The 24,561-nt window shown below is 35.6% G+C and overlaps 1 protein-coding gene across 5 annotated transcripts in view; it reads right to left on the bottom strand.

The window, feature by feature from the left end:
* LOC115218729 (vacuolar amino acid transporter 4) overlaps positions 1-15,449 on the bottom strand; it is a 72,309-nt gene extending 56,860 nt beyond the window's left edge. For 3 of the 5 annotated variants that reach the window (XR_004999314.1, XR_004999315.1, XM_029788631.2), the window contains exon 1: positions 15,054-15,449. Coding sequence is in view for 2 of the 5 variants with exons in the window: in XM_029788631.2 (XP_029644491.1) it covers positions 15,054-15,100 (47 nt within the window). In the remaining 3 variants the exon portion in view is untranslated. Of the gene's footprint in view, positions 1-597; positions 723-14,349; positions 14,502-15,053 lie in introns of those variants that run through there. The other 2 variants (XM_029788639.2, XM_036503146.1) reach the window with 2 other exon arrangements.
* Between the last annotated feature and the right edge of the window lie 9,112 nt (positions 15,450-24,561).

Below are 24,561 nucleotides of genomic sequence, written 5' to 3'. Positions count from 1 at the left end.
TGTGAAGCAATTTGAGTAAATGTCTTCTATAGACCTGAGCCAAGCAATGCCTTGTGTGAAATTTAGTATTTGAAAACTGTATGAAGCCCATGATGTGTGTATCTGTGTGTGTGCATGCATATGTGAATGAGCATGAATGTTGATATAGTATGGCTTTGCTCAAGTGAAAAGCCATTATGTTTACATTCCTTGTTGATTATTAAATCCTACCATTTAACTATCCATCTCTCCCTAATACCACAAGTACCAGTGGTATATCATAATTGAATAATTATATGAAATAATAATTTTGTAATAATATGAAAAGGCTGATAGTGAGCAGAATTAACTGTCTCAAGAGACCAATTATAAAGCTATTCTAAAACTTTATATGTAACAATAGTACATATAACAACACAGAGATCACAGTTTAAGGTCATATTATTAGTGTTAGACAAGGAACTGATAAAATACGAGTTTATATTTTGATAATTTATAGCTGTAAAGGTAATTTATTAGTATATTATGAGCTATTTCATCTGTGCCATGAATCAATAAGGAGAAGGTATCTAGGCAATCAGTTGACCTGCTAGAAATAGCAATAAAATCAGACTTTACTGTGTTTAAAAATGCAAGGCACATTCAATGATAAAGTCCAAGATACACAAAATGATGAGATGGTTGCAGCTCTAGAATGTCCCTGACCTGGTTTGATTGTAGATTACCAAACTATAGTTCTATTCGAAGATCACATTACCATTACTTGTGGTTGTAAAGTATTCTGTAAAATTTGCTTAATGTTATTAGACTTTCCAACTGGATTCCCAAGTGTGATCAAATGAGACTATGGATATTGTTCAACCATGTTGTTCTTGATCTACTCTTGTGTGGATTGAATGCTGTTTCATTTATTGAACTGAGACCTTGCTTGGGCACTACCTTGAAGTGTTTTGTTGAATAAATTGGCCCCAGGACTTACTTTTAAGCCTGGTACTCATTTTGATATGTCAGATGTCAAAACAGAAATTTAACACTAGTAATATCAGCATGGCACATGTTTTACTGTGGAGTACTGTACGGGGGGGAGGGGACATAAAATATTGGTCTTAAATTCTGGAACAAGGTCAGCAAGTTTGGGGAATGAGGCAAGTCAATTACACAACCTCAGTACACAACTGGTACTCATTTTATTGACCCCAAATGGATGAAAGGGAAAGTCGACCTCAGCCACTAAGCATTTTGCCTGGAGTGCGAATGATTCTGCCAGCTCACCACCTTGAGGAGACACAGAATGTTAAAGAAGAATTCACAGTGGTGCATGAGTCATGACCTCCAACCAAAGCAAGAGCTTACTGATTATAGCAGAGATAATGAGATAAGTCCTATCCCACTGTTGTACACCATCAACCAGAATACTTCAAATGTGAGTATTGTCTTGTATTTTTTCTATAGGCACAGGCATGGCTGTGTGGTAAGAAGCTTGCTTGTCAACTACATGGTTCTGGGTTCAGTCCCACTGCATGGTACCTTGGACAAGTGTCTTCTACTATAGCCTCAAGCCAATCAAAGCCTTCTAATTGGATTTGGTAGATGGAAACTGAAAGAAGCCTGCCATATATACATATATATATATATATACACACAGACACACATATGTATGTCTGTGTGTGTCTTTGTGTTTGTCCACCCGTCACCATTTGACAAACTGGTGTTGGTGTGTTTATGTCCCCGTAATCTAGCAGTTCAAAAGTGATTGATAGAATAAACACTAGGCTTTAAAAAATAAGTCCTGGGGTCGATTTGTTTGGCTAAAACTCTTCAAGGTGGTGCTCCGGCATGGCTGCAGTCAAATGATTGAAACAAATAAAAGAATATGGTAATGAAACTACTGAATTATGCCACTTTCTCCCATTGCCATAAGTTCCAACTTCATTATAGTCCATTGTATTATTGTAATAAAGGTATTCATAGATCTTTGTAATGTGATTATAGGTTATGAAGCTGTGAACATGTATGTAGAGCTGCATTTGGATACTGTAAGGGAAGCCTCTGGCCTGGATCTCCATCAAAAGCAAGAGATGTTATACATATTAGATTTATATATTATATTGACATTACAGCCAAAAACATTAAGGGCTTGGAAGTATATTTCAGTGATGAATGTGTATATTTAAGTTTAAATTAAGAAACCAAAAGTTACCCAAATCATCTCTCTTGAATTCCAAAAGTTAAATTAGATATTCTAATAGTAACAATGATTTATAATTCAAATTCCTAAAAATTGATTCAAATTACATGAGACATTTGTCTTCTCAAGTTCTTCCCAATGCATTCTGCATGTTAGTGGAACATCAGTGAGACAAGTTGAGAAAGTTCAATACCTCTAGGCTGGATTGGATGTGAGAATTCCAGATGCTGGCACAGTTATGAACTAGCTCCAGCATTCAATCCACACGAGAAGTTGATAAGAAAACCAAGCTTGCTATCTTCAATTTGGTTTTTGTGCTTATCCTCACTTACGGTCATGAACATTGAATAATGACTGAAAGAGTAGAGTCATGTGTACAAGCAGCCAAAATGGGGTTCCTCTGAAAGGATCTTTGGATTAATGCTACTCTACAGGTCTGTAGCTCAGAGATCAGAGTGTCTCTCCAGGTTGAGTTGCTACTTCACTGCATTGAGAGGTCACAGCTCCAGTACTATGGACATGTAATTAGAATGTCACAGGAAAGAACCACAAGATGGATTCTTCAAGCCTATCCAAGTTGCAAGAGACCTAAGAGTAGATCAAGAACAACATGGTTGAACAATATCCATAGTCTCATTTGATCACACTTGGGAATCCAGTTGGAAAGTCTAATAACATTAAGCAAATTGCTACCTGGATTCATAACCAGGTTTCAAAACCCAGTGTACATTTTTCTACCTGAGTCCCTTCTTATTTTTCTCAGCATTAGCACCAAGAAATTTATGAGAGTCAACTGTTATATTTAGGTAAATCCTATTGTTTTCTGAGAATCCTTAGGTTAAATACAGTTCAGATCAGGTAACAGGCAAAAAAAATCTTTTTTTAGCCCGACCTAAAATTAAGTAGAAAAACATAAATCAGAACCCAAATTGGATTCTTTCTCTTGGCACCTCATTGAAGAGCATCTCCCTATCGCCTGGCAGAGGGAGTACGTTTTTTTGGCATGTCATAGGGGTGGGGTTAATACACAACTTTCACCCTCTCTACTCATCAACCATCTACTACTCTCTCTCTTCCTTCCGTTTTTCCTAGCATAGTTGAACACAACTACCCATGACAGAACTTCATATAATCTTTATACAACAGCTCAAAGCAGTTGTTTTTTATATGGCAACAGTAAAATAAGGGTCACTTCAACTATTATTTTCTTCTGTCATTTATTCCATGGACTTTTCAACAAATCCATTAAACACTCAGTGCCACCTGACAGTTGAACTTTAATCCATGTGTCTCAACTAAAACACAACATCAATAAACAACCACATTTAATCATTATGTACAGTTGCTTCTTAAAGGACCATATCGATGAGATGTCCAACGACTCTACCCTAACAAACATCCCAAGAAAAGTAGGTAGAGAAGATGAATAGTTACATGAGCTACTATGCTTCATGCTTCAGCTTGTCTAGTTGTTTTTTCAACTTGGTTTTGGTTGGACATACGTGATGAGTATGCACAGTATTTTAACCCACTTGAGCTAAGTGTTTTCCTGTGTAATGACATTATTATACAACATAGTACTTGTAAAAGTACGAGTAGTGTAGTTCACATAAGTTTTCCATTAAAAATTTAAGTTACTGTGGCTTAGTATTCAGACCAGCTTTTATATGAGCTTGTAGAAATAGAAATTACTATGGAAGGTCAGATTTATGCTCAATAATGCATAATTCAATAGATTTTTTTTTTTTTTGTCTTCTCCAATAAGAAATTGCAGTTTTAGATATGGTCTCTGCGCTTGGGTTATATAAGAATGACCAAGAGAAATGTAATAAATTTCTATAATTTCTCTCAGACTAAATTGTGAGTAATGAATATTTATTATAAGCAGTCTCATTCAGCAAAAATGCAAGTAGTAAAAAATAATGTTTCACACATTATATATAAATATCAAATATCTAAACAATTAATCTGTACTCGTGTGAAAATGAGTATAATAAAATAGTTTAAGAGAGCTTCATGAAGAATTAAACAGTAAAAAAAAAATGAAAAAAAACAAACAACTAGGATGATAAAAATTTACTTGAAAATGATGATACCCCAAAGGCTATCATTTCATCTGATGCTAAAGATACATATAATGGTGTTTCAAATGATATTGATAAATGTGATCTTCCAGATTGCTAGACTCAAGGTATGTACTTCCACGAAAAGTATGAATATATTTGGCTAATTGTTAAGAAAAGAAAAAATCTGATTTTTTCTTTTTTCTGAGTGAAAATCGTGCGGGTAAAGGGATAAAATAATACCTAATATACTGGATCCATCACTAATTGCAACAAATCAAAATAAACCACGAAATATACCAAACAGTACATTGTGTACCATTATTGGTTGTACAAATGATATCTGCACAACATCAGAAGTATGTATATTCAAAATATTAGAGCATTTGGACATGCGAGGAGCATAGTTTGTTGCTACGTACGGCAAGTTTCAATCATCATAGCTCCTGCCACTTCATGAAAAAATGCGTCTAAACACTATTGATATACTAAAAAACGTCTTTCTCCTTTAACTCAAACACATAACTATAAGGAACGCACGCACGCTGAAATCCCTGCAACACTAACATCCTCACTGACCCCCAAAACAATGTGCAGGGATGAGTACCAAATATAGAAGTACAGCAATTGTCATGCCCAGATCGAGTCCGCCTTGCTCACTTCCCTACGGCCATCACAGAATATGCGAGTATAGGCTGGACAGTATAACATGTCCAGGTCGTCAAACTGCAACCTTATGAGATTTATCGCTGCAAAGGCGGCGAGCTGGCAGAAACGTTAACACGCCAGGCGAAATGCTTAGCGATATTTCGTCTGCCATTACGCTGTGAGTTCAAATTCCGCCGAGGTCGACTTTGCCTTTCATCCTTTCGGGGTCGATAAATTAAGTACCAGTTACGCACTGGGGTCGACATAATCGACTTAATCCCTTTGCCTGTCCTTGTTTGTCCCCTCTATGTTTAGCCCCATGTGAGCAATAAAGAAATAAGATTTATCGCTACATGTTAGAGTGTGCAGAACGGTCATTAGCTGGACAGAGGGGGCATGTTACACCCTTAAAGAACAGATTTGTGAATCATGTTTAGTCGATCAGAAGTTGAGCTCGGATGACACAACTAAGAATTAAGTCATTAAGGGGTTAAGCTATGCTTCTAATATAAGTGATAGTTCAGATGAAAATAAATAATGTTGGTTTTGTAGTAAGAAATTACTACGATGCAGATACCTCAGTAAAATGACATTAAATTTTGTTGCAATGTTACAAAGACTTTTTTTTGTTTTGTTTTAGAACTAATTTGGTAAAGTGTATGTATTGTTTTACTATTCACGCGTAGTCACCACGACAAAACAAAATGTCATATTAAAATTAGAAGCCAAAAGGAAGTTGTTAGTAACGATTCAAGGAGGAAGTGTATATACAATTAACGAAAAAGTATATGAACAATCAAACCGCAAACTATAGTTAAAATAAATAGACAGAGATTGAGTCAACAGAGACAAACATTGTCAAGGCTACACAATTAAATTCCACCGCCTTGAAATCCAGATAAGCGAGTTCATGTAGAATTTATAGCTGGTCTTCTAGTTCTTAATCTAAATTCCTATCCTGGCGGCTCTCACTCGTGGAAGACTCAATTACCTACTTCAACATATTGGTGTAATTATGTAGGCTACTATAAATAGTCGTGAGACGAGTAAACAAAGTTTTAGTATGAGCACTTTTAATAGCATAAAGATCTCATCTTCACTCTTAAAACAACCATAGTAACTTATAATATAAATTTCTATTGTTTTTAAGAGTGTAGATGGAAACACTACCAAAACCATTTGCAGAGGCAGCATCATATGCTTACTTACGTTGAAAAGACTAAGCATATGGAAGGCCACTGCAACATTACAAATCCATCCAGCCTATGTCACCACAGATAAACGAATGTAAAACATTGATAATAATTTTTATATTAAAGTAGAGTATTTATCGTTATTTTTTGTTGTTTTTTTTTAAATCTTTTTACGACTCCAGACCTCCAAAGGATTCGGTAATATGCCCCATACTGCACCTGGCAGACTGTTGAAACTGTTACCCTCAACTATCAATCCTATTAATTGCCAATGTTACTGAAAACGATGTAAATTGTTTACTCTTGACACATAAACAACCAGGAAAAGATGAAAAACATAAAAACTAACGATTTTGTCATATTTATTTATAGAAAAACGATACTAGATAGAGATCGAGACCCACGCTTCAAATATTATATGAATAACACGGCAAGAATCCCCAAAATTGTCTGTGGGGAGAGGAAATAGATTTTTTAAATTACAGGATGCTGATAAGAAATGTAAATGTCTGAAAAGATTAATATCTGAGAAATATATCAGCAGCTAAGCACCCTCTCTCCTTAGACGCAGTCTTCCTGTGATGCAAACTCTACAAAGAGAACTTCCTCCTACAGCGATTTTAATTGTATATTATTCAGTTAACTTCTACATTAAGGAATAAATAACAATAAAAGTATCATAAACATTTCAAAAATAAAGTCTATATTTTTAACTTTAAGGATATGATGTGAAATGAAATCTTAACCTTAAAACAATTTCCTATACAATTTAACTCTAGGATGGAGAGAGAAGAGGGAAAAAAACAGATAGGCATATTTATTTGATAAAGGATCTATTCATTAACAAAATTTAATAATAATAAAGGATCTATTTATTTTTTTAAATGTTATTAATATCACTATAGCCTCACACAAACAAGCATATCATGTAAAAGTTGGAATCAGAAGCAGTGTTTTAAAATATCAACAATAAACCATATGGGAGATGTTCTCTCATCATTACTTACACAAAGAAATGAGTTTAAATAGAATAAGAAAATGTTGTCCCACTGAGTTTCTTAAGGCAACTGGGAGAAACAGGAAAACTTAGATAAGGAGTTGAGTGAAATAGTTACTTCAAATGAATGAATGTGTGTGATGAAGGTACATAGCTCAGTAGTTAGAGCACCAGGGTTGCAAACATGAGGCAGTAAGTTTGATTCCTAAACTAGGTTGTGTGCTGTGTTCTTGAGCAAGACACTTTATTTCATGTTGCTCTAGTTCACTGGTGCCAAGCTGTATCAGCCTTTGCCTTTCCCTTGGATAACATCAGTGGCATGGAGAGGGGGGGTATGCATGGGCGACTGCTGGTCTTCAATAAACAACCTTACCGGAACTTGTGCCTCGGAAGGTAACTTTCTAGGTGCAATCCCATGGTCATTCATAACCAAAGGGGTTCTTTACCCTTACCCTTTACATATATATGTATAAAATCACTGTGCTATTCTGTTTCCGAAAGCTAAAGCAGGTTTGAAATTTCAAATTCTCAGTATAAGAAAAGAAAAAGTACTTGTTCATCACCATTTATTTCTGAATAATTGAATGAAGAGGAACATTCTTAGAACATAATTCTTTAAGCTTAAATTTTATGAGAAATGTTCATGGAAAATAATAAAAGGAATTTTTCCTCATAATAAAAAGGATAAATACTTATATTCTCCAATGAAAATGTGTAGCAATGATTCAATTGTTAGACCTCATGATTAGAGATATCTACAAATGGATGATCGACTAAACCAAACTTGGGACCAAAAAATTGGGAGAGTAGTGAGCCTTTCGCAAAGATAATAAAGTATATATTATAACTAAGACAAGATAATTTGGTAGGGAACTTTAATTTCTTTTTATCTACCCACTAGACAACTAGTTTAGAAATACAGTAATTATAAGGCTGGATGTAAACTAAATACACATTCTGGAATAAGATAACTGGTGATAATCAGAGATCAAGCCAACACTGCAGATGAAAGTATTGGTTTCAAATTTTAGCACAAGGCCAGTAATTTCAGGGGAGGGGATAGGGCAATTACATCAACTTCTACTTATTTTATCGACTCCTAAAGGATGTAAGGCAAAGTGAACCTCAGCTGAATTTGAACTCAGGATGTAAAGATGGACAAAAATGCCATTAAGTATTTCGCTCCGCATGCTAATGATTCGGCCAGCTTGCCACCTTAGTGCAGATATAATTTTTAAAAAAACATTTCATTTTTACAGATGAGGTTCATAATTTGAAATGTTATAAACATATTGGGTAAGTCTTTTACTATAGCTCCAGAGGCAATAAAGCCTTGTGAGTAAATTTGGCAGACGAAAACTGAGAGAAGCCCGTTGTGCATATGTATATGTGCACATGTGAGAGTGTATGTTTGCGTCTTCTTGTGTGATTGTTGTAAATGGATATCATTCACTTCCAATATTCTATGAAAACACTTCTGGCCATGAAGAAATATTGCTTTGCTTGGAAACGTAACTATTGGTAACAGAAAGGGTATCTAACCACAGAAAAATCTGCTTCAATAACTCTGTCTGATATATAACATTACATATGATAACAGAAAATATGATATAATATATGCAATATCATAACTATATATATATGTATATATATATAGCAGTGAACTGATTTAGGATGATGTGAAATGATATGTTGCACTATATAACATATCAGACAGAAGCCAACATTGAAAAAAATATATTATAGCATTAATTATGATAATGGTAATTATAAACAATGTGCAACATATGTTGGTGTGTTTTGTTCATATAGCCCATCTTTCTATTTATAACCCAAGTCCACAAAAGGTTCTCACAGGACAATCAGGTTAAATCAATAGATCAGACTGCTATTTTCATGACAGACTGATGAAAGGACAAATCAAAAATACATGTATCTAACCTTATATATATATAATTAATATAGGCTGTACAATATAGGTGTACAATGTTTTATCAAAAAGGAGAACTATAATTGTCACTAAATATGGTTAGGGTGTTAAAAATAAGAGCTAAAAAGCACTTAATTGTTTACATATGTACTGAAGGGACTAGAGCTTTTTAGCTCTTATTTCTAGCAAAGTAGGTAACACCCTAATCATATTTAGTGTGTGTGTGTGTATATATATAGATCATAAAGATGGAGAATTATACATCTACAGTGTTTTTAAAATTAGTCTTTCATATGTTTATTCCCTTTAAACCAGTGTTCAACATACGTTGCTACTGCAAAGGTATCCTAGGATATGGTGTCCATTCGCATCCTGTTGCATTAAGATCTCATCCAGGCTAAATGTATCCATGTAGCTTTATTCACAGCATTGCCACAAGAAGAGTTTAAAGTGAACTATACATATAAATATATATATATATATACACACACACACACACACACAGACAAAGGTTACAAACATCATTGAGGGATGGCAAAATCCTATGACAGTACTGGCTAGTTTACCTATACAAAGACTGTTGAACATTACAGTTAATATTCAACTACAAGGTAACAATATAAACAGTAATTTATATATATTTATTATAATGAGATAAGAAAATAGAGAGATAATTAATAAATTATTATTTATTAATTAAAATATATCTCCTATCTTTTACTTGTTTCAGTTATTATACTGCAGCTATGCTGAGGTACCACCAAGAATTTTTACTCAAATGAATCAACCCTAGTACTTATTTATATATTATTTTGTTTTTTTTTGCTAAGCCTGGTCCTTATTCTATTGGTCTCTTTTGCTGAACTGCTAAGAAGTAGGGATGTAAACACACCAACACCGGTTGTCAAGCAGTGGTGGGAGACAAACACACACAAAATCATACACAGAGATATATACATGATGGGCTTCTTTCCACTCACTATGTTTTGGTCAGCCCAAGGATATAGTAAACACTTGCCCAAAGTGCCATACAGTGGGACTGAAGCCAGAATCATGTGGTTGAGAAGCAAGCTTCTTACCACACGGCCATACCTGTGCCTATATATGTGCCCATCTCTAACCATCCCAAACCCACCCACACTTTTTGTTCTGTCCCCATCATTTCTTATTTCTTTATTCCCCACAAGAGGCTAAACATAGAGGGGACAAACAAAGACAGACAAAGGGATTAAATTGATTACATCAACCCCAGTGCATAACTGGTACTTAATTTATTGACCCCGAAAGGATGAAAGGCAAAGTCAACCTTGGCGGAATTTGAACTCAGAACATAGCAGCAGATAAAATACCCATTTCTTTACTACTCACAAGGGACTAAACAAGGACAGACAAACAGATTAAGTCAATTATATCGACTCCAGTGCGTAACTGGTACTTATTCAATCGACCCCGAAAGGATGAAAGGCAAAGTCGGCCTCGGTGGAATTCGAACTCAGAACATAAAGGCAGACGAAATACCGCTAAGCATTTCACTCGGCGTGCTAATGTTTCTACCAGCTCGCCGCCTTTCCCCATCATTTCTATTTACCTTGTATCTTGAGGGTCTGCCTAACACTTTATCACCACTATTTTACCTCTCTTTTCCCATTCTTTCTTCTATAATGTGAGTAGTCATTTCTTGTACAAGAAAACTGTACTCTTCAAGCCCCTTCTTTGTCTTAACCCCTCACATTCTAGCATAAAACAGCTTCCCACTCTACTATAGCCTTTTAGTCATGCAAGCTGCATCGTAGGCTTTTTATCTCCAAAGAGGGACATTTGAAAACATTTGCTAACATATTTTTATATTAAACTATTCATTAAGATCAGTTGCCACATAATAATGATAATAAAACTTATTGGAAGTGTTATCATGTACGTGTTTTATCTTGATATAAAAGATGGGTTACAGCAAATATTCTGCTCAATATCACAGATCTGATTGACCCTTAGTGGCTGCTGCTATGTACAACTTTGATTATGAGCAGGAGTAATGGAGGAGCATCATAGCCATGTGTTGAGAAGGAATTCTTTAGAGTCTGAATATTTCACCTCTGGAAACATTGGCGTTTCATTCATCATCCTTAAACCCTATTCAGGGACCTTTTGAGTGGGATGAGCTACTTGCCCTGAAGAAAATTCTAACTGGGCTCCACCGGCAAGGTCATGTGCTGTTTATCTTGACATGAAATCACCATGTAATGCACATATAGTAGTGATATATGTGCCTAGAGTACCCTTATCAGATGGATACATTGGGCTTCATATATTTGTACCCCAGTGTCACTTTGATGGCATGCATTGCTCTCTCACTTAATAATAATCCTTTCAACTAAAGGCACAATGCTTGAAATTTTGGAGAAGATGACTAGTCGATTACATCAGCACCAGTATTTAACTAGTACTTAATTTATTGATCCCAAAAGGATGAATAGGAAAGCTGACCTCAGAGGAATTTGAACTCAGAATGTGAGGATGGATAAAATACTGCTGAGCATTTTCCCAGAGTGCAAACGATTCTCTCAGCTTGCTGCCTTTATAATAATTCTTTCTAATATAGGCAGGCACAAGAGCTGAAATTTCAGAGGACAGGTTAAGTCAGTTACATCAACCCCAGGGCTCAAAATGGTCCTTATTTTACTGACACCGAAAGGATGAGAAGCAAAGTTGACCTCGGTGGAATTTGAACTCAGAATGTAGCATTCTATTCCTGGAGTGCTAACAATTCTGCCAGCTTACTGACTTTAATATAATATCACTCACAAAAATGCTATTTTAGGTTATTAGTTCAAACCCTGGAGGTATAGCCTTTGCTTTCCAGTGTAATCAAATATACCGTGTTGATTAAATAAAGTATTCTTTTCTCCCAAATGTGAGACCTTGAGTCTATATTAGAAATCCCTGTTACTTATAATTATTATTCTTCTGGCAACAAAGTTTAGATTTTGAATTTGTGCAATAATTTCAGCAAAATTATCTATTTAATTCCTATCAAACCTTCCATTAACAATAGTTAGCCTCATAAAGATAAAACAAAGGCTACCCAACTCAACCACTTAATACTTGGATATTGGGCGATTGGACCTCCATGCAGTTATTCGACCTGCTAAAAATAACAGCCACATCCCTCACAAATTAAACCTCTGTGCTCTCAAAAAAAGAGAATGGACACTCAGTGTAGTCTTTGGGATTCTAAAAAAGGAAGATGATGGCTAGAATGCCTTTGATCAAGGCTAACCAGTGACTAACAACGACTATTACCTTCAGCAAAAGCACTTTTACGTGATCACTGAACCTGTTAGAAATAGCAACCAAATTTTCAAAATTGCAGTCATTGAAATGGTCACATTGAAAAAAAAAAAAAAACGACGAGAATGATCACAGCTGGAATGCCTGTGATAATAGACTTGGGACTAAACAATATAAACTGAAGGTACTTAGCAAGAGAAAAATATCGATTTAAATATTGCTTTTATTTTGATTTCAAATAAACGACAAAGACCTAACATTTTAATAGTCATCCTTTGTGTGCCAACAACATATATATTGTACATAAGAATTAGAATTATATTTTTGTCAGGGATATATATTTTCAACAACGATGTCCCCTAAATGATTTATTTTGGCGCACGGATAAAACTATATTTTAAAAAATCTATAAAAACTGTTGTTGCAACCACAGTTTTTTTTTTTTTTGCCTTTTTTTCTCCTTTTTTTTTCAAAATAACTTTTGTCAAGTTCATTTTGTTTTCTTTATGTTTAAAGCCTTTGTTTTTTCTTTCTTTATGCTTAAAGCCAATACGTTTTTGTTTTTTTTCAACCTTGTTGTATCTCTGAACTCTATATAGGTGATAATGCAGAGAGCCATGTCATCCTGAATGAAAAGCACTAGTTTAGAAAATATACTATATTGGATTTTTAAATAACAAATTACAAATACATGTCTTCAGAAACCAACAACTCAACTTGTAGGTCCCACCAAATAGTTGATGAAAGTAGAATCAAGATGTTTGCAATGCTGATCCTTCTTTAAGTGCCTTGACGAGATGCTTTTCGACGGGCGGTTCGTTGGCTTCCCGTGCAAAGCTGAATTTGAGTAAGCCTATGAAACAGAAGGGTCGGCACCAGAGAACTTACCCTAACTCTCTTCAAAGCGGTTTTGATTTTACTGTATTACACAGGCAAAACAACTGATTGCTGTAACTAGATTTTACTACTGGGATTGACGTTTGACTGATCTTTCAGAGTTGATAAAATAAATTAGTTATTTACTGGTGTTGAGTCAATTGACTAAACCTTTCTAAGAACTGTAGCCTTATGACAACAGAAAAAAAAAAGTAATTTTCGTAGAGCTTGGATATCTGGAATTACCTTGTGCAATATCACCGTTTTTCTTTAAACAAACCTTTAAATTTCTCCAGATAATCTCTCAGCAGTAGTGAGGATTTATACTGTCAAAATACATTTTTTTTTCTGATATATTTATAAATATATCAAAAGGGAATGTGAACAATTTCAACTGTAAATGAACATTTCCAGTTAGATTCAATCTCAGAATCATAAATATTCGAGATTCTGTAAATTCATTACTTTTGATCGCCCGCAAGATTTCGGAGTATTAGTGTCACAATACGAATTGATGACGTCGATTCTCTTAAAAGCATAAACAACTCCCCATTCTTCGATCCTTATAAATCCTCCAGCTTCAAAGTACTTAAAAACAATACTCTGCTACAATTCCATCTGTGGTATATAACATAAAACCGGAAAGACACGTCGAACCGATTTTAAGGTTTCCAAATTACATTTGTATACAAAGTAGCGGGTGCTACTTTTACTGAATACGATGGATTCATTCTCAGCACTTATTATTATTTAAAGTTGCTTATGTAATACCCTTCTGAAATATATAACTATTATAACTTCCTATCCTCATAGTTTTAACTTTAAACAGTTATGCATTAGAAAAAGAAATCATACCATGCAAAGTAAGATCCACTAATACAAGAGTTCAATAGTTTATGGTGGAATAGAATTTTCTGTATTGAAGATTTAAAAGTTTCACATCAAGGTTAAATTTAAGATGAATAAAACAAAACTACATATATTACATTCCTTTTCTTAGAACTTCTGAAGACAAGGAAGCTATTCATTCTTATTTTTCATTATGTGGTAGGAGGTCAAACTCCTTAGTTGAGTCTATTTGTGTGCTATGTAGTAAGTAAGTATATATAGATATATATATATATACAGTTAAGTATATATATCCTAAAGATAAAACAAAATACTTAAAAGGTACAATAAATATTTACCTTTCCTGCATCATATGTTCCATGTTTCATATTAACAGAAAACTCGAAACGAAAACACTTGTGCTGTGCTGTGTTGTGTTGCGTGCGTGTGCGTATACATGTGTCTATTTGTCAAATAGTGCCACGCTTTATCTATAAGCGTCATACGGGGGTGGGAGTAACAGCTCGAGTAAACAATACAAGGCTTTAAACATTTAAAACATTATCTATATATATCAATAGACAGATTACATTTATCTGTTTGCGTTTGCTGGTTGGGCGGGGAATTTCAATTATGAATTGGGTTTAATTTTAAAGTGGTACTTGTATCCAGACTGACAAATATTCTCTTCTCTTTCTAAGCTGTTACTTGTGGGCCGGTTCTAAGTTTTAATGGTCATAAAACATAACGATACGAAAAAAAACTTTAATATATATATATATTTTTTCTTTATGCACATGCTCCATTGAAATACGACTTGCTTATTTCGCTACTGAATTAACAATTCTTGCTAAAAAATAATTTATCGGATATATTAACATTTTTCATTCAACATCTTCGAGTAAGATAAAGCATCGCCAGCTTTAATTTTGTAAATAAACTTCATAGAATACTCCACAAAATTGATAAATGAAAGGGAAAGTAATGAAAAAAAAAGTAAAATTGAAATCAACGATGAAGTATTCATTTTTTTTTTCCAGTTATCTATGTAAAAAGTATTTACCTTTTTTTGTAGATAATTGAGGGATCGTTGAGGTCAACAGACCCCATACCTGGGAAAGATAAAAATGATTGGTAATGATATAGGGTGCAGTCACTTGTATTAAATGCACAGATTTAAGAGGAGTTCGTGGGAACGAGTTGGTATCTGCCAGCAACTGTGTTCCTGGCCACATGTGTCTAAGTGGGAGTGCGTTATTATAATAAATAATGATGTATATGTTGCCAGAGTTAGAAAATATTCTGTCAATCTTCCCTAATTCTGCCCGTTTCAGCGAGTCACGTGACAACTCCAGACCGAAATGCGTCAAGACTTCTTTCTTTGCACTTCTGCTTTAAACGTTTTCGCTCTCGCCTCACCTTCTTCCTCTCTCTCTCTTTCTTTTTCTTCCTCTGCTGTCTCTTTCTCTTTATCTCTCTCCGATTCCCCTTCTCTGTCTATGTATATATCTATATCTAGTGTTACTTCTCTCTCTCTTTTCGGTAACCACACGAATGCAAACCAAGGGCAGATAAGTCGAAATTGATTACTTCGATCACTGAGGAAAAGAAAAAAAAATAAACACATTTGCACGTGGAAGAGATTTTTCTTCCTTACGCTACTTTAATAATATATTGAATGAAATCTGTTAATTTCTTGCCTAAATCAGTTTGTCATTTCCTTTATCGTTGTTACTAAAAGATGATATTTTCTAGATTTTTGACCATTTTCAAGATATTACGTACGCTTTGCAAAAGATAGCTAAATTTGCAAACATATTTTGTCTTCGGAAGCATTTAAACAAAACACTGTTACGCTCGTGTATAAACATTAACTTCAAAAAAAGAAAACAGAACTCAGATTCAGAAATAGAGTACTACTTAAGAAGTGTGGTCCCGGTGCGCGCACTCGCATTACCTAGTCGTGACTAGCAAAGTAAATAAAACACAAAATAAATAATTTTTTACACAAAGTAAATAATTTTTTAAAAACAAAATAAATAAAACAAAAACACAAAGTAAGGATCGACTAGTCACGACTAGCTAGCGCGAGTGCGCGCACCAGGACCACTCTTCTTAAGTAGTACCTTAAGTAGCCTCCTTATGAGAGCTCAAAATCTCTCGTGGAAGCGCCATCCAACCAAAATGCAAATATATGGGAAACTACCACCTGTGTCATCTCTTGTGAAAGGTAGGAGAGTCCAGTTTGCTGGACATTGTTGTAGAGCTGAAAAAGAAGTAATTTCTACTCTTCTCCTCTGGAAGCCATCTACTCGCAATACCAGAGGGCGCACACTCTCCTACCCTGATGTAATCTCCAAGGATACAGGCATCCAGCAACAGGACCTCCGTAATGCCATGATGGACCGTGAAGTCTGGCGTAGCATGGTAAATTCCATTGTCTCGACCACGGTCGAACAATGATGATGAAGTAGTACCCAGAAATAGCTTATCTTTTTTGCGAGAGTAGTGTTGCCCACAGCTGTCCACTTTACTCAAGTCCGTTTAGAAATTAAACTGTTTCCAGTTGCGAAAAGACATTTTTACAATATCATTACCAATACCTGGCAATATTTCTCTCTCTTCTGAAGGTGTTTAATAAACAAATCTCCGATCAATTGAGATTATCCAAGCGAACACTTGCAGAATCACTGAGACTCGGCTTTAAGGTACGGGCAACTCGGGCATTCACCCAGTGTGTCTTATGCTTGAGGAGGGGTCGGGGAACGTCACGCAATGTGTTGGGACCTTACAAATACTAATATATAATATAGAAATAAAGAGAAACATGCAAAAAAATCTTTGAGTGGAGTCAAGCTTATTTTAAAGTGTTTCGTAGATAACCCTAAAGATTGAGAAACTTCGATGCTGTATTTGAACTGTCATTACCTTGTACATTGTAATAAGCATCTTGTCTTACGGATCTTTTCGGTTTGAACGGCAGTTTTTTCTAGCGGTGTCATATGAAATTGTCACCCATAATTATGACCCTAGTATCGATCTATTGCATTTCAATCTCTTTTAGGGTTAGGGTTAGTTAGGGTTAGGGTTAGTTAGGGTTAGGGGTGGGGCGAAGGGTATCTTTTTTTTTCTTCACAAATGTGAATAAACCCAATCTGTTTCTTAAACGAGGGACATATTCATACGGCACATAATGTTTTTTACCTCAATAGACGTCAGTGATTGGTTGAAATTGCAGAAATTGAAGAAAAAAACAACAACAAATATCTTACAAACTATAGAATTTTCTCAATAAAGCCAAGAGAAAAAGATGTTTTATAAACACATTCTACCAGTATACGAAGTTTAAAATTTTTTAGTTACCTAAAAAATTATGTTGAAAACTGCCGTTCAAACCGAAAAGATCCTGTCTTACGTTTTCAGTGTTACCGCTTTGTGAAAATTTGGAAGAAGAAAGAAAAACATAGGTTCGGTTGTATTGTTTGCTTCGCAACCACAGTTTCGAGTTCATTTCTCCCATGCAGAAAACTGAACAAGCATCATCTGCTATAGCCCTAGACTGACCAATACCTTGTGAGTGAATTCGGTAAGCACATACTGTGAGGAAACACGTTGCTCAACGGAGAAAGTGTTTTACCTTTGACGGGGTTGGCGAGGAGAAGACGCCAGCTGCTAGGCCCGCCTCCTCGGCCTATTTCTAACAGTAAAAGACTGGGAGCTGAAAATCATCCTGGAGAAGTAACTAAAGTTCCCAGAAACTGTCGCCTCAACATCATTAAGGCCGGATAGTGTAGTGATCTCAGGAGCATCCAGGCAAGTGATTCTGTTAGAAGTTACCGTTCCCTAAGAAGACTGTATCGTGGAGGCCAATGAGAGTAAGAAAAAGAGGTATGCTGAGCTGGTGAAGCTATGCCAAAGCAATGAGTATAGATCCGACACCAGATTTGGTGCCTGGGGGTGCTGCAGAATATTCTAGATGTGCACTAATTTGCGAGGAGACTTTTGTAAATTGCATTTTCTAAACCTGAGGGTGCACCATTGAATTGTGAGGGGAGAAAGTACCGCCCAGTGCACCTCCTTAGTGACGAGCATTAATAGGTGAAGGGCAAGCTATGATCACATCGGGGTGAGATACAAAGGGTTTGCAGGCCACTTCATTTGTAGAGCTTGATCCAGCAAAGCCGAAGGCCATCAGGTTGGCCGAGGAGGTTGCAAAGGTTGCCTCTAGGTGGAGGTGGAGGTGCGATCACTGGAAGGAGCAGTGTTGCCAGAGGCAGCGGTAACTGGACCCAAGCTGGGGTTTCATCAATCCCAATTGGGTTGTCTAGGTGAGGGTGTCTGGTTTTAAAAGACCCGAAATATCTAAGTGACTCCTCGAAACATCACTGATGATGTGTACAGGTGCATCACAGGATAGAACGCATCTGATCCTGTTATTGTACCCGTCTTAATGATTCTGTTTGCACTCGTCTTTCATGTTAGCTGTGTGTGTGTGTACGTGCGTGTGTGTGTGTTATGCTTTATAGGTTAACACATATTAAATTTTCTATATTGTTTTTTTTCGTTCATTTTCATGTGGATTCTAGAAATGTAGAAAAACAAATATGATGAATTTTCACTAATCCTTCAATATTTTCCAAAATCGACGGTCAGATGTTGCACAAGGATAAGAAAACAATCACAAGAAAAGACACAGAAAAGTATATCTGAAGATTAATATAGACTTGAAGTAATGATCGAGAACAGGACGAAACAAGTTTCAAGATAACTCGCTCAGAAGAGCGGCAAGCTGGCACGCATCACAGAACACAAAACAATCTCTTATATAAAATCCGTTCTGTCTGTCTCTCTGAATGTGTCTTCTCGGATCTCGGGCATCCTCCATCCGATTGCGCTCAAATTTGATATATAGATACCGACAGTATCAGGCGTGTATAAGTCTTGAAAAAATTACAAAAATATATTCCAGGTGAGAATGCAATCGATAAAGCCGTTTTTGTCCTGCTTTTCTTCCGTCAACCTGTATATAACTGCACCTTCCTTTCCTGCCAAGCTTACTGTTTAAACCATGTTTGTGTTCTCCCAGTCAACAGCCTTATCATTCCTGGTACTTTAAAGTCTTCGGTTGCATATTTGTGTGAATAAAACCGTTTTTCTTTGGAATAGAAAAATAGTCTATCCTTATTTCTTCTTTTGCTGGTGTTCCAGGTTACATCAGTGTTTCTCAAAGGGGAGGCCTATGGGACGGTCGGGCAAGTTATTTTGAGAAAATTTGGTTTAAATGTTTGACAACTCAGCACCGTCCATTGGACGGAAGGCGTTTTGCTCGTCCTTAATATTTTCCAAAATCGACGGTCAGATGTCGCACAAGGATAAGAAAACAATCACAAGAAAATACACAGAAAAGTATATCTGAAGATTAATATAGACTTGAAGTAATGATCGAGAACAGGACGAAACAAGTTTCAAGATAACTCGCTCAGAAGAGCGGCGAGCTGGCACGCATCACAGAACACAAAACAATCTTACTATAATGGGCGTTATGTCCGTCCGTCTGTTCATCTCTTTGTTCCCTCTTCACGACCAGACGGCTGGACCAATGGTTACGATATTTTTCGGAATTACAAAGACGATCGTCAGGAAGGTTTTTAGCATTTAAAAATCAGAAAGTTTGATTATTTCATGGATATCGATTTTTGAATTGATAAACCACCATCACATTTTTATTAAAAAATCATCGACCACAAGTAACTCTGGATTTTCATCGTATAGTTCGTGGCCCCATTGTAGATACGAAGGGGGTCGCGAGGACGGTTAATAGCGAAAATAAAATGGAAAACGTGTGTGTCAGTATATAATGTGTTATTTAGTGGTTATTGAAGTGCATCAGTCTTGAACAGGATTCGAAACGGCTGTTGTTTACATCTCAGTTTTGTCAATCAAAATAACCCTTAGTACCAGAACATCCAGATATTATTCGCATAGAACAGTGAGAGGTATGTCTTAGTTTGATTTTTTGCAACCCTAAAGATTCCGCTCACGCATTCACGGCAAACAAGACACAAGGCCAGACTTTAGATCATGTAGGTGTATTTTTACCCATTCCGATGTTTACACACGGCCAGCTATACGTCGCTAAGAGCAGAGTAACGGATTCCAGTAATTTGAAAATTAGTGTCGATCAAACAGAAAATATCGTCTACAAAGAAGTTTTGTAATCATATTGATATTATCGAAAGGAATATAATTCATAATTTAAATAAAGAGATTTGTGAACTTTGAATGTATAAGAGTATAAACAAGCGTGAAATAGTGTAAACAACTAAAATAAAAGTATATCTAAATAACATATTTTCTTAATACTTTTTATGTAGTGGTCGAAGGAAGCTCTGGCTTTCATTAGGAGTGGTCCACATAACCATTCATGATACAGTGGCTGGGAGCTTATTTCAGTTCAGGAGTGAATCGTTATCACATGTCAGTCGCAAACATATGTTATATAGAATGCAATAGAGTGCTGTATCACCAGCAATTATGTGATTTCTCTAAGAAATCGCATTATATATCTATCAAGTCCATTTACACATTTGTATCATATTATATCTATCAAGTCCATTTACACATTTCTATCACATTATACATCTATCAAGTCCAGTTTCACATTTCTATCACATTATATATCTATCAAGTCCATTTTCACATTTCTATCACGTTATATCTATCAAGTCCATTTTCACATTTCTATCACATTATATCAATCACATTATATATCTTTCAAGTCCATTTTCACATTTCTATTACATTATATCTATTACATTATATCTATCAAGTCCATTTCCACATTTCTATCACATTATATCTATTACATTATATATCTATCAAATCCATTTTCACATTTCTATCACATTATATATCTATCAAGTCCATTTTCACATTTCTATCACATTATATCTATTACATTATATCTATCAAGTCCATTTTCACATTTCTATCACATTATATCTATTACATTATATCTATCAAGTCCATTTTCACATTTCTATCACATTATATCTATTACATTATATCTATCAAGTCCATTTTCACATTTCTATCACATTATATCTATTACATTATATATCTATCAAGTCCATTTTCACATTTCTCAAACAAACTGCAGTTATGACTTCCCTCTCTCATCTTATGCCTCCATCGTAGATGGGCAGATTTGCTAGAATATAATAATTCTGAGTTTAGTCACTGCTGGGTCATTTTTTTAAGGGGAATCCGTCTTTTGTAGGAAATAAGCACACACACACACACACACACACACACACACACATACACACACAATGGTCGTAATGTATCCGGCAGTTGTTCTCTTTTCCACGTGAACACTTGCTTTGTATCAAGTGATAAGCTTGTTCAAGGACAAACACCTGACATGCGAGATATTCTCCTAAAACATTTTTCTTCTTTAATATTGATTTATTACTAAGTTACGAAGCAACCTGTTTTTATCTTTATAATATTTAATAAGAAGAATGAAGATTATGCTACAATGTTTATGCTTTTTTCATGAGTATTTGCAAAATAACTGAAGAGAACTGGCTTCAACCGGTGATTGAAACTAACTCATAGCCGCTGCTAACCAGGATCTTGGCATTTTCAACCTTCCTCGCCGCTTCTTTGGCTAGATGAAAGCAAACTGTTTATATGATGAGACGGAAAGTAATTTCCTGTCATAATGTATTAATCTAAAATGAAATTAAAATCTAAGATTGATAATGAATTTCAAAGTATTATATCGAAAATGTGATGCAGCATAGGCGCAGGTTTAGCAGTGTAGTTAAGAAGTTTGCTTCGCGACCGTACTACCGGATTCGATATCACTATACCGTATCGGGGAAAAAATGCGTTTTGTAGCTTTGGGTCGGCAGAAACGTTAGCACGCCGGGCGAAATGCTTAGCGGTATTTCGTCTGCCGTTACGTTGTGAGCTCAAATTCCGCCGAGGTCGACTTTGCCTTTCATCCTTTCGGGGTCGATAAATTAAGTGCCAGTTACCCACTGGAGTCGATATAATCGACTTAATACCTATGTCTGTCCTTGTTTGTCCCCTCTGTGTTTAGCCCCTTGTGGGTAGTAAAGAAATAAGTATATTGTGAAATAAATTTAATTGACAGAAACTGTGCAGAAGCCCATCACACACACACACACACACACACACACACAAACACACACACACACACACACACATCACATCATATATTGTAGACATACTCTTTTACTTGTTTCAGTCATTTGACTGCGACCATGCTGAAGCACCGCCTTTAGTTGAGCAAACTGACCCCGGGACTTATTCTTTGTAAGCCTGGTACTTATTCTATCGGTCTCATTTGCCAAGTAACAAGAGCATAAACACACCAGCTGTTGTCAAGCGATGTTGGTGGGACAAACACAGACACAAACACACATATATATACATATACATATACATATATACGACGGGCTTCTTTCAGTTTCTGTCCACCAAATCCACTCACAAGGCTTTGGTCGGCCCAAGGCTATAGTAGAAGACACTTGCCCAAGGTGCCACGCAGTGGGACTGAACCCGGAACCATGTGGCTGGTAAGCCAGCTACTTACCACACAGCCACTCCTGAGCCTCATAAGAATTTATAAACAGGCAACCTACCTTCAACTTTTTCTGTCCAACTTTTTCAACGCAATATCTGCATACTTTATTTATAGTGTTATATGGTGTTTCCATAAAGAATTTTTATATATTGCGTGGCACCTTGGGCAAGTGTCTTCTACTATTGCCTCGGCCGAGTGGATTTCGTATATGGAAACTGAAAGAAGCTCCTCGTATATATATATATATATATATATATATATATATATATATATATAGTGAATCCAAACATGAACAAGCAAGAAAAATCAACAATGCGAGGACGTGGAATAAGTAAAGTATGTATGTGTATATATATATATATATATATATATATATATAAAGGGAAAGTTTGCGAAAATAAACAAAATACGAAGGCAGGTGGAGTACTAACAAACAAATGTATTAGTATAGCGCTCAGGAATAGAAAAAGTCTTTTACGTTTCGAGCCTACGCCCTTCGACAGAAAGATACACAGAAAAAAACAAAGAGAGAAACAAGGAGAGAAAAACAAGGAGGGAAAAAAATGCGTGTAGTAGCTAACGATCTATCATGGCGTCCTGACTTCGGACAATGGTCAGACGCGAGAGGGACAGTAGGGGAGACATACATACATACATACATACATACATACATACATACATACATACATACATACATACATCTTATTATAAAAGGCAGATTTTATCTGCCTCCCTTTGGGAGTTATAGAAATCTACAATATAGGATTTCTTCAATTACAATTTACCTAGCAGTTTTAAGAGTACAACGCATCGCGTCATGCCAGGTCCAGTTTTTAAAATTTAAACTCCAATTAAGCAAAATTTACAGAAAACTCACATTCTGGTGTGTGTGTCAAATGCTTTTCTTAGTCTGGTTTACACCACACGCAAACGCACACACACAGTGGGCAACGAATAAATGAAAGTAAATGTAAATTGTTTTTCTGTCTATCACGCTGATAGATACATGAGTAAAATGTATGGGAAGCTAACAGATAACAGTGAGTGAAAATGTTCTTGGAAGAGAGTAAATTAGCGACAGTGATTTGAGGAAGACTAAACTGAAACTATGAAACAGTGTTTATGTATAACAGACGACACTTATATAACCCTTTCGTTACCAAACCGCCTGAATTTACCTATTCATATTTAAATGAGAATATCAGAGTAAATCTCTTTAGTACATTCGTGAAAACACGTATTATACTTCGTAAACACTTCAAATACAGTTTTGTACAAAAATCGAATGTTGTAATTTTAATTCCGTGAATTATGGGAGATTTTTTTCCGAATTTGTTCCTATGTGTGTTTCAAAATTTGTAATTCTGACAAAAAATGGATACGAATTTCATTATATCAAGCAGCGAGTCAGAATTCGAAGGATTTTCTACTGAAGACCTTCATAAATCTAACTCTATGACTGAAAAAAAAATCATCTTTATATAAGAGTGAAGTTGTGTGTCTGTCCCCTTCGATTTACATTCGTAATTACTCCCACATTTTGCGGTGCAGTTTAACCAAAAGCGGGTATCTTATAGTCGAGATTCATATCGAGCCCTTCTGGGTATTAGCGCGCGTCTACGATGAGTCTACGATTTTAAAAAATTACCATCATATTTTTCCATTTTAATGCATTTTTTTCGCTTTTATATAAGGGAAGTACTCTCTAAAAATATCTACGATGTGTCAACGATTTAAAAAAAATTTACCTTAATTTTTTTTCCATTTTTAATGCATTTTTTTGCTATTTTTTGGCTATAACTCTCTAAAAATGCTTATATAGTTATTTCCCTTACAAACCCGAGCAACGCCGGGCGATACTGCTAGTATATATATATATATATATATATATATATATATATATATAAGTTAGCTGAGTTAGAGGTTAAAATAACCGTCTAAGGGATAGAAGCAT

Source organism: Octopus sinensis, linkage group LG1 (genome assembly GCF_006345805.1).
Source record: "Octopus sinensis linkage group LG1, ASM634580v1, whole genome shotgun sequence".
NCBI lineage: Eukaryota > Metazoa > Mollusca > Cephalopoda > Octopoda > Octopodidae > Octopus > Octopus sinensis.
This window is presented reverse-complemented; position numbering and strand designations above follow the sequence as displayed.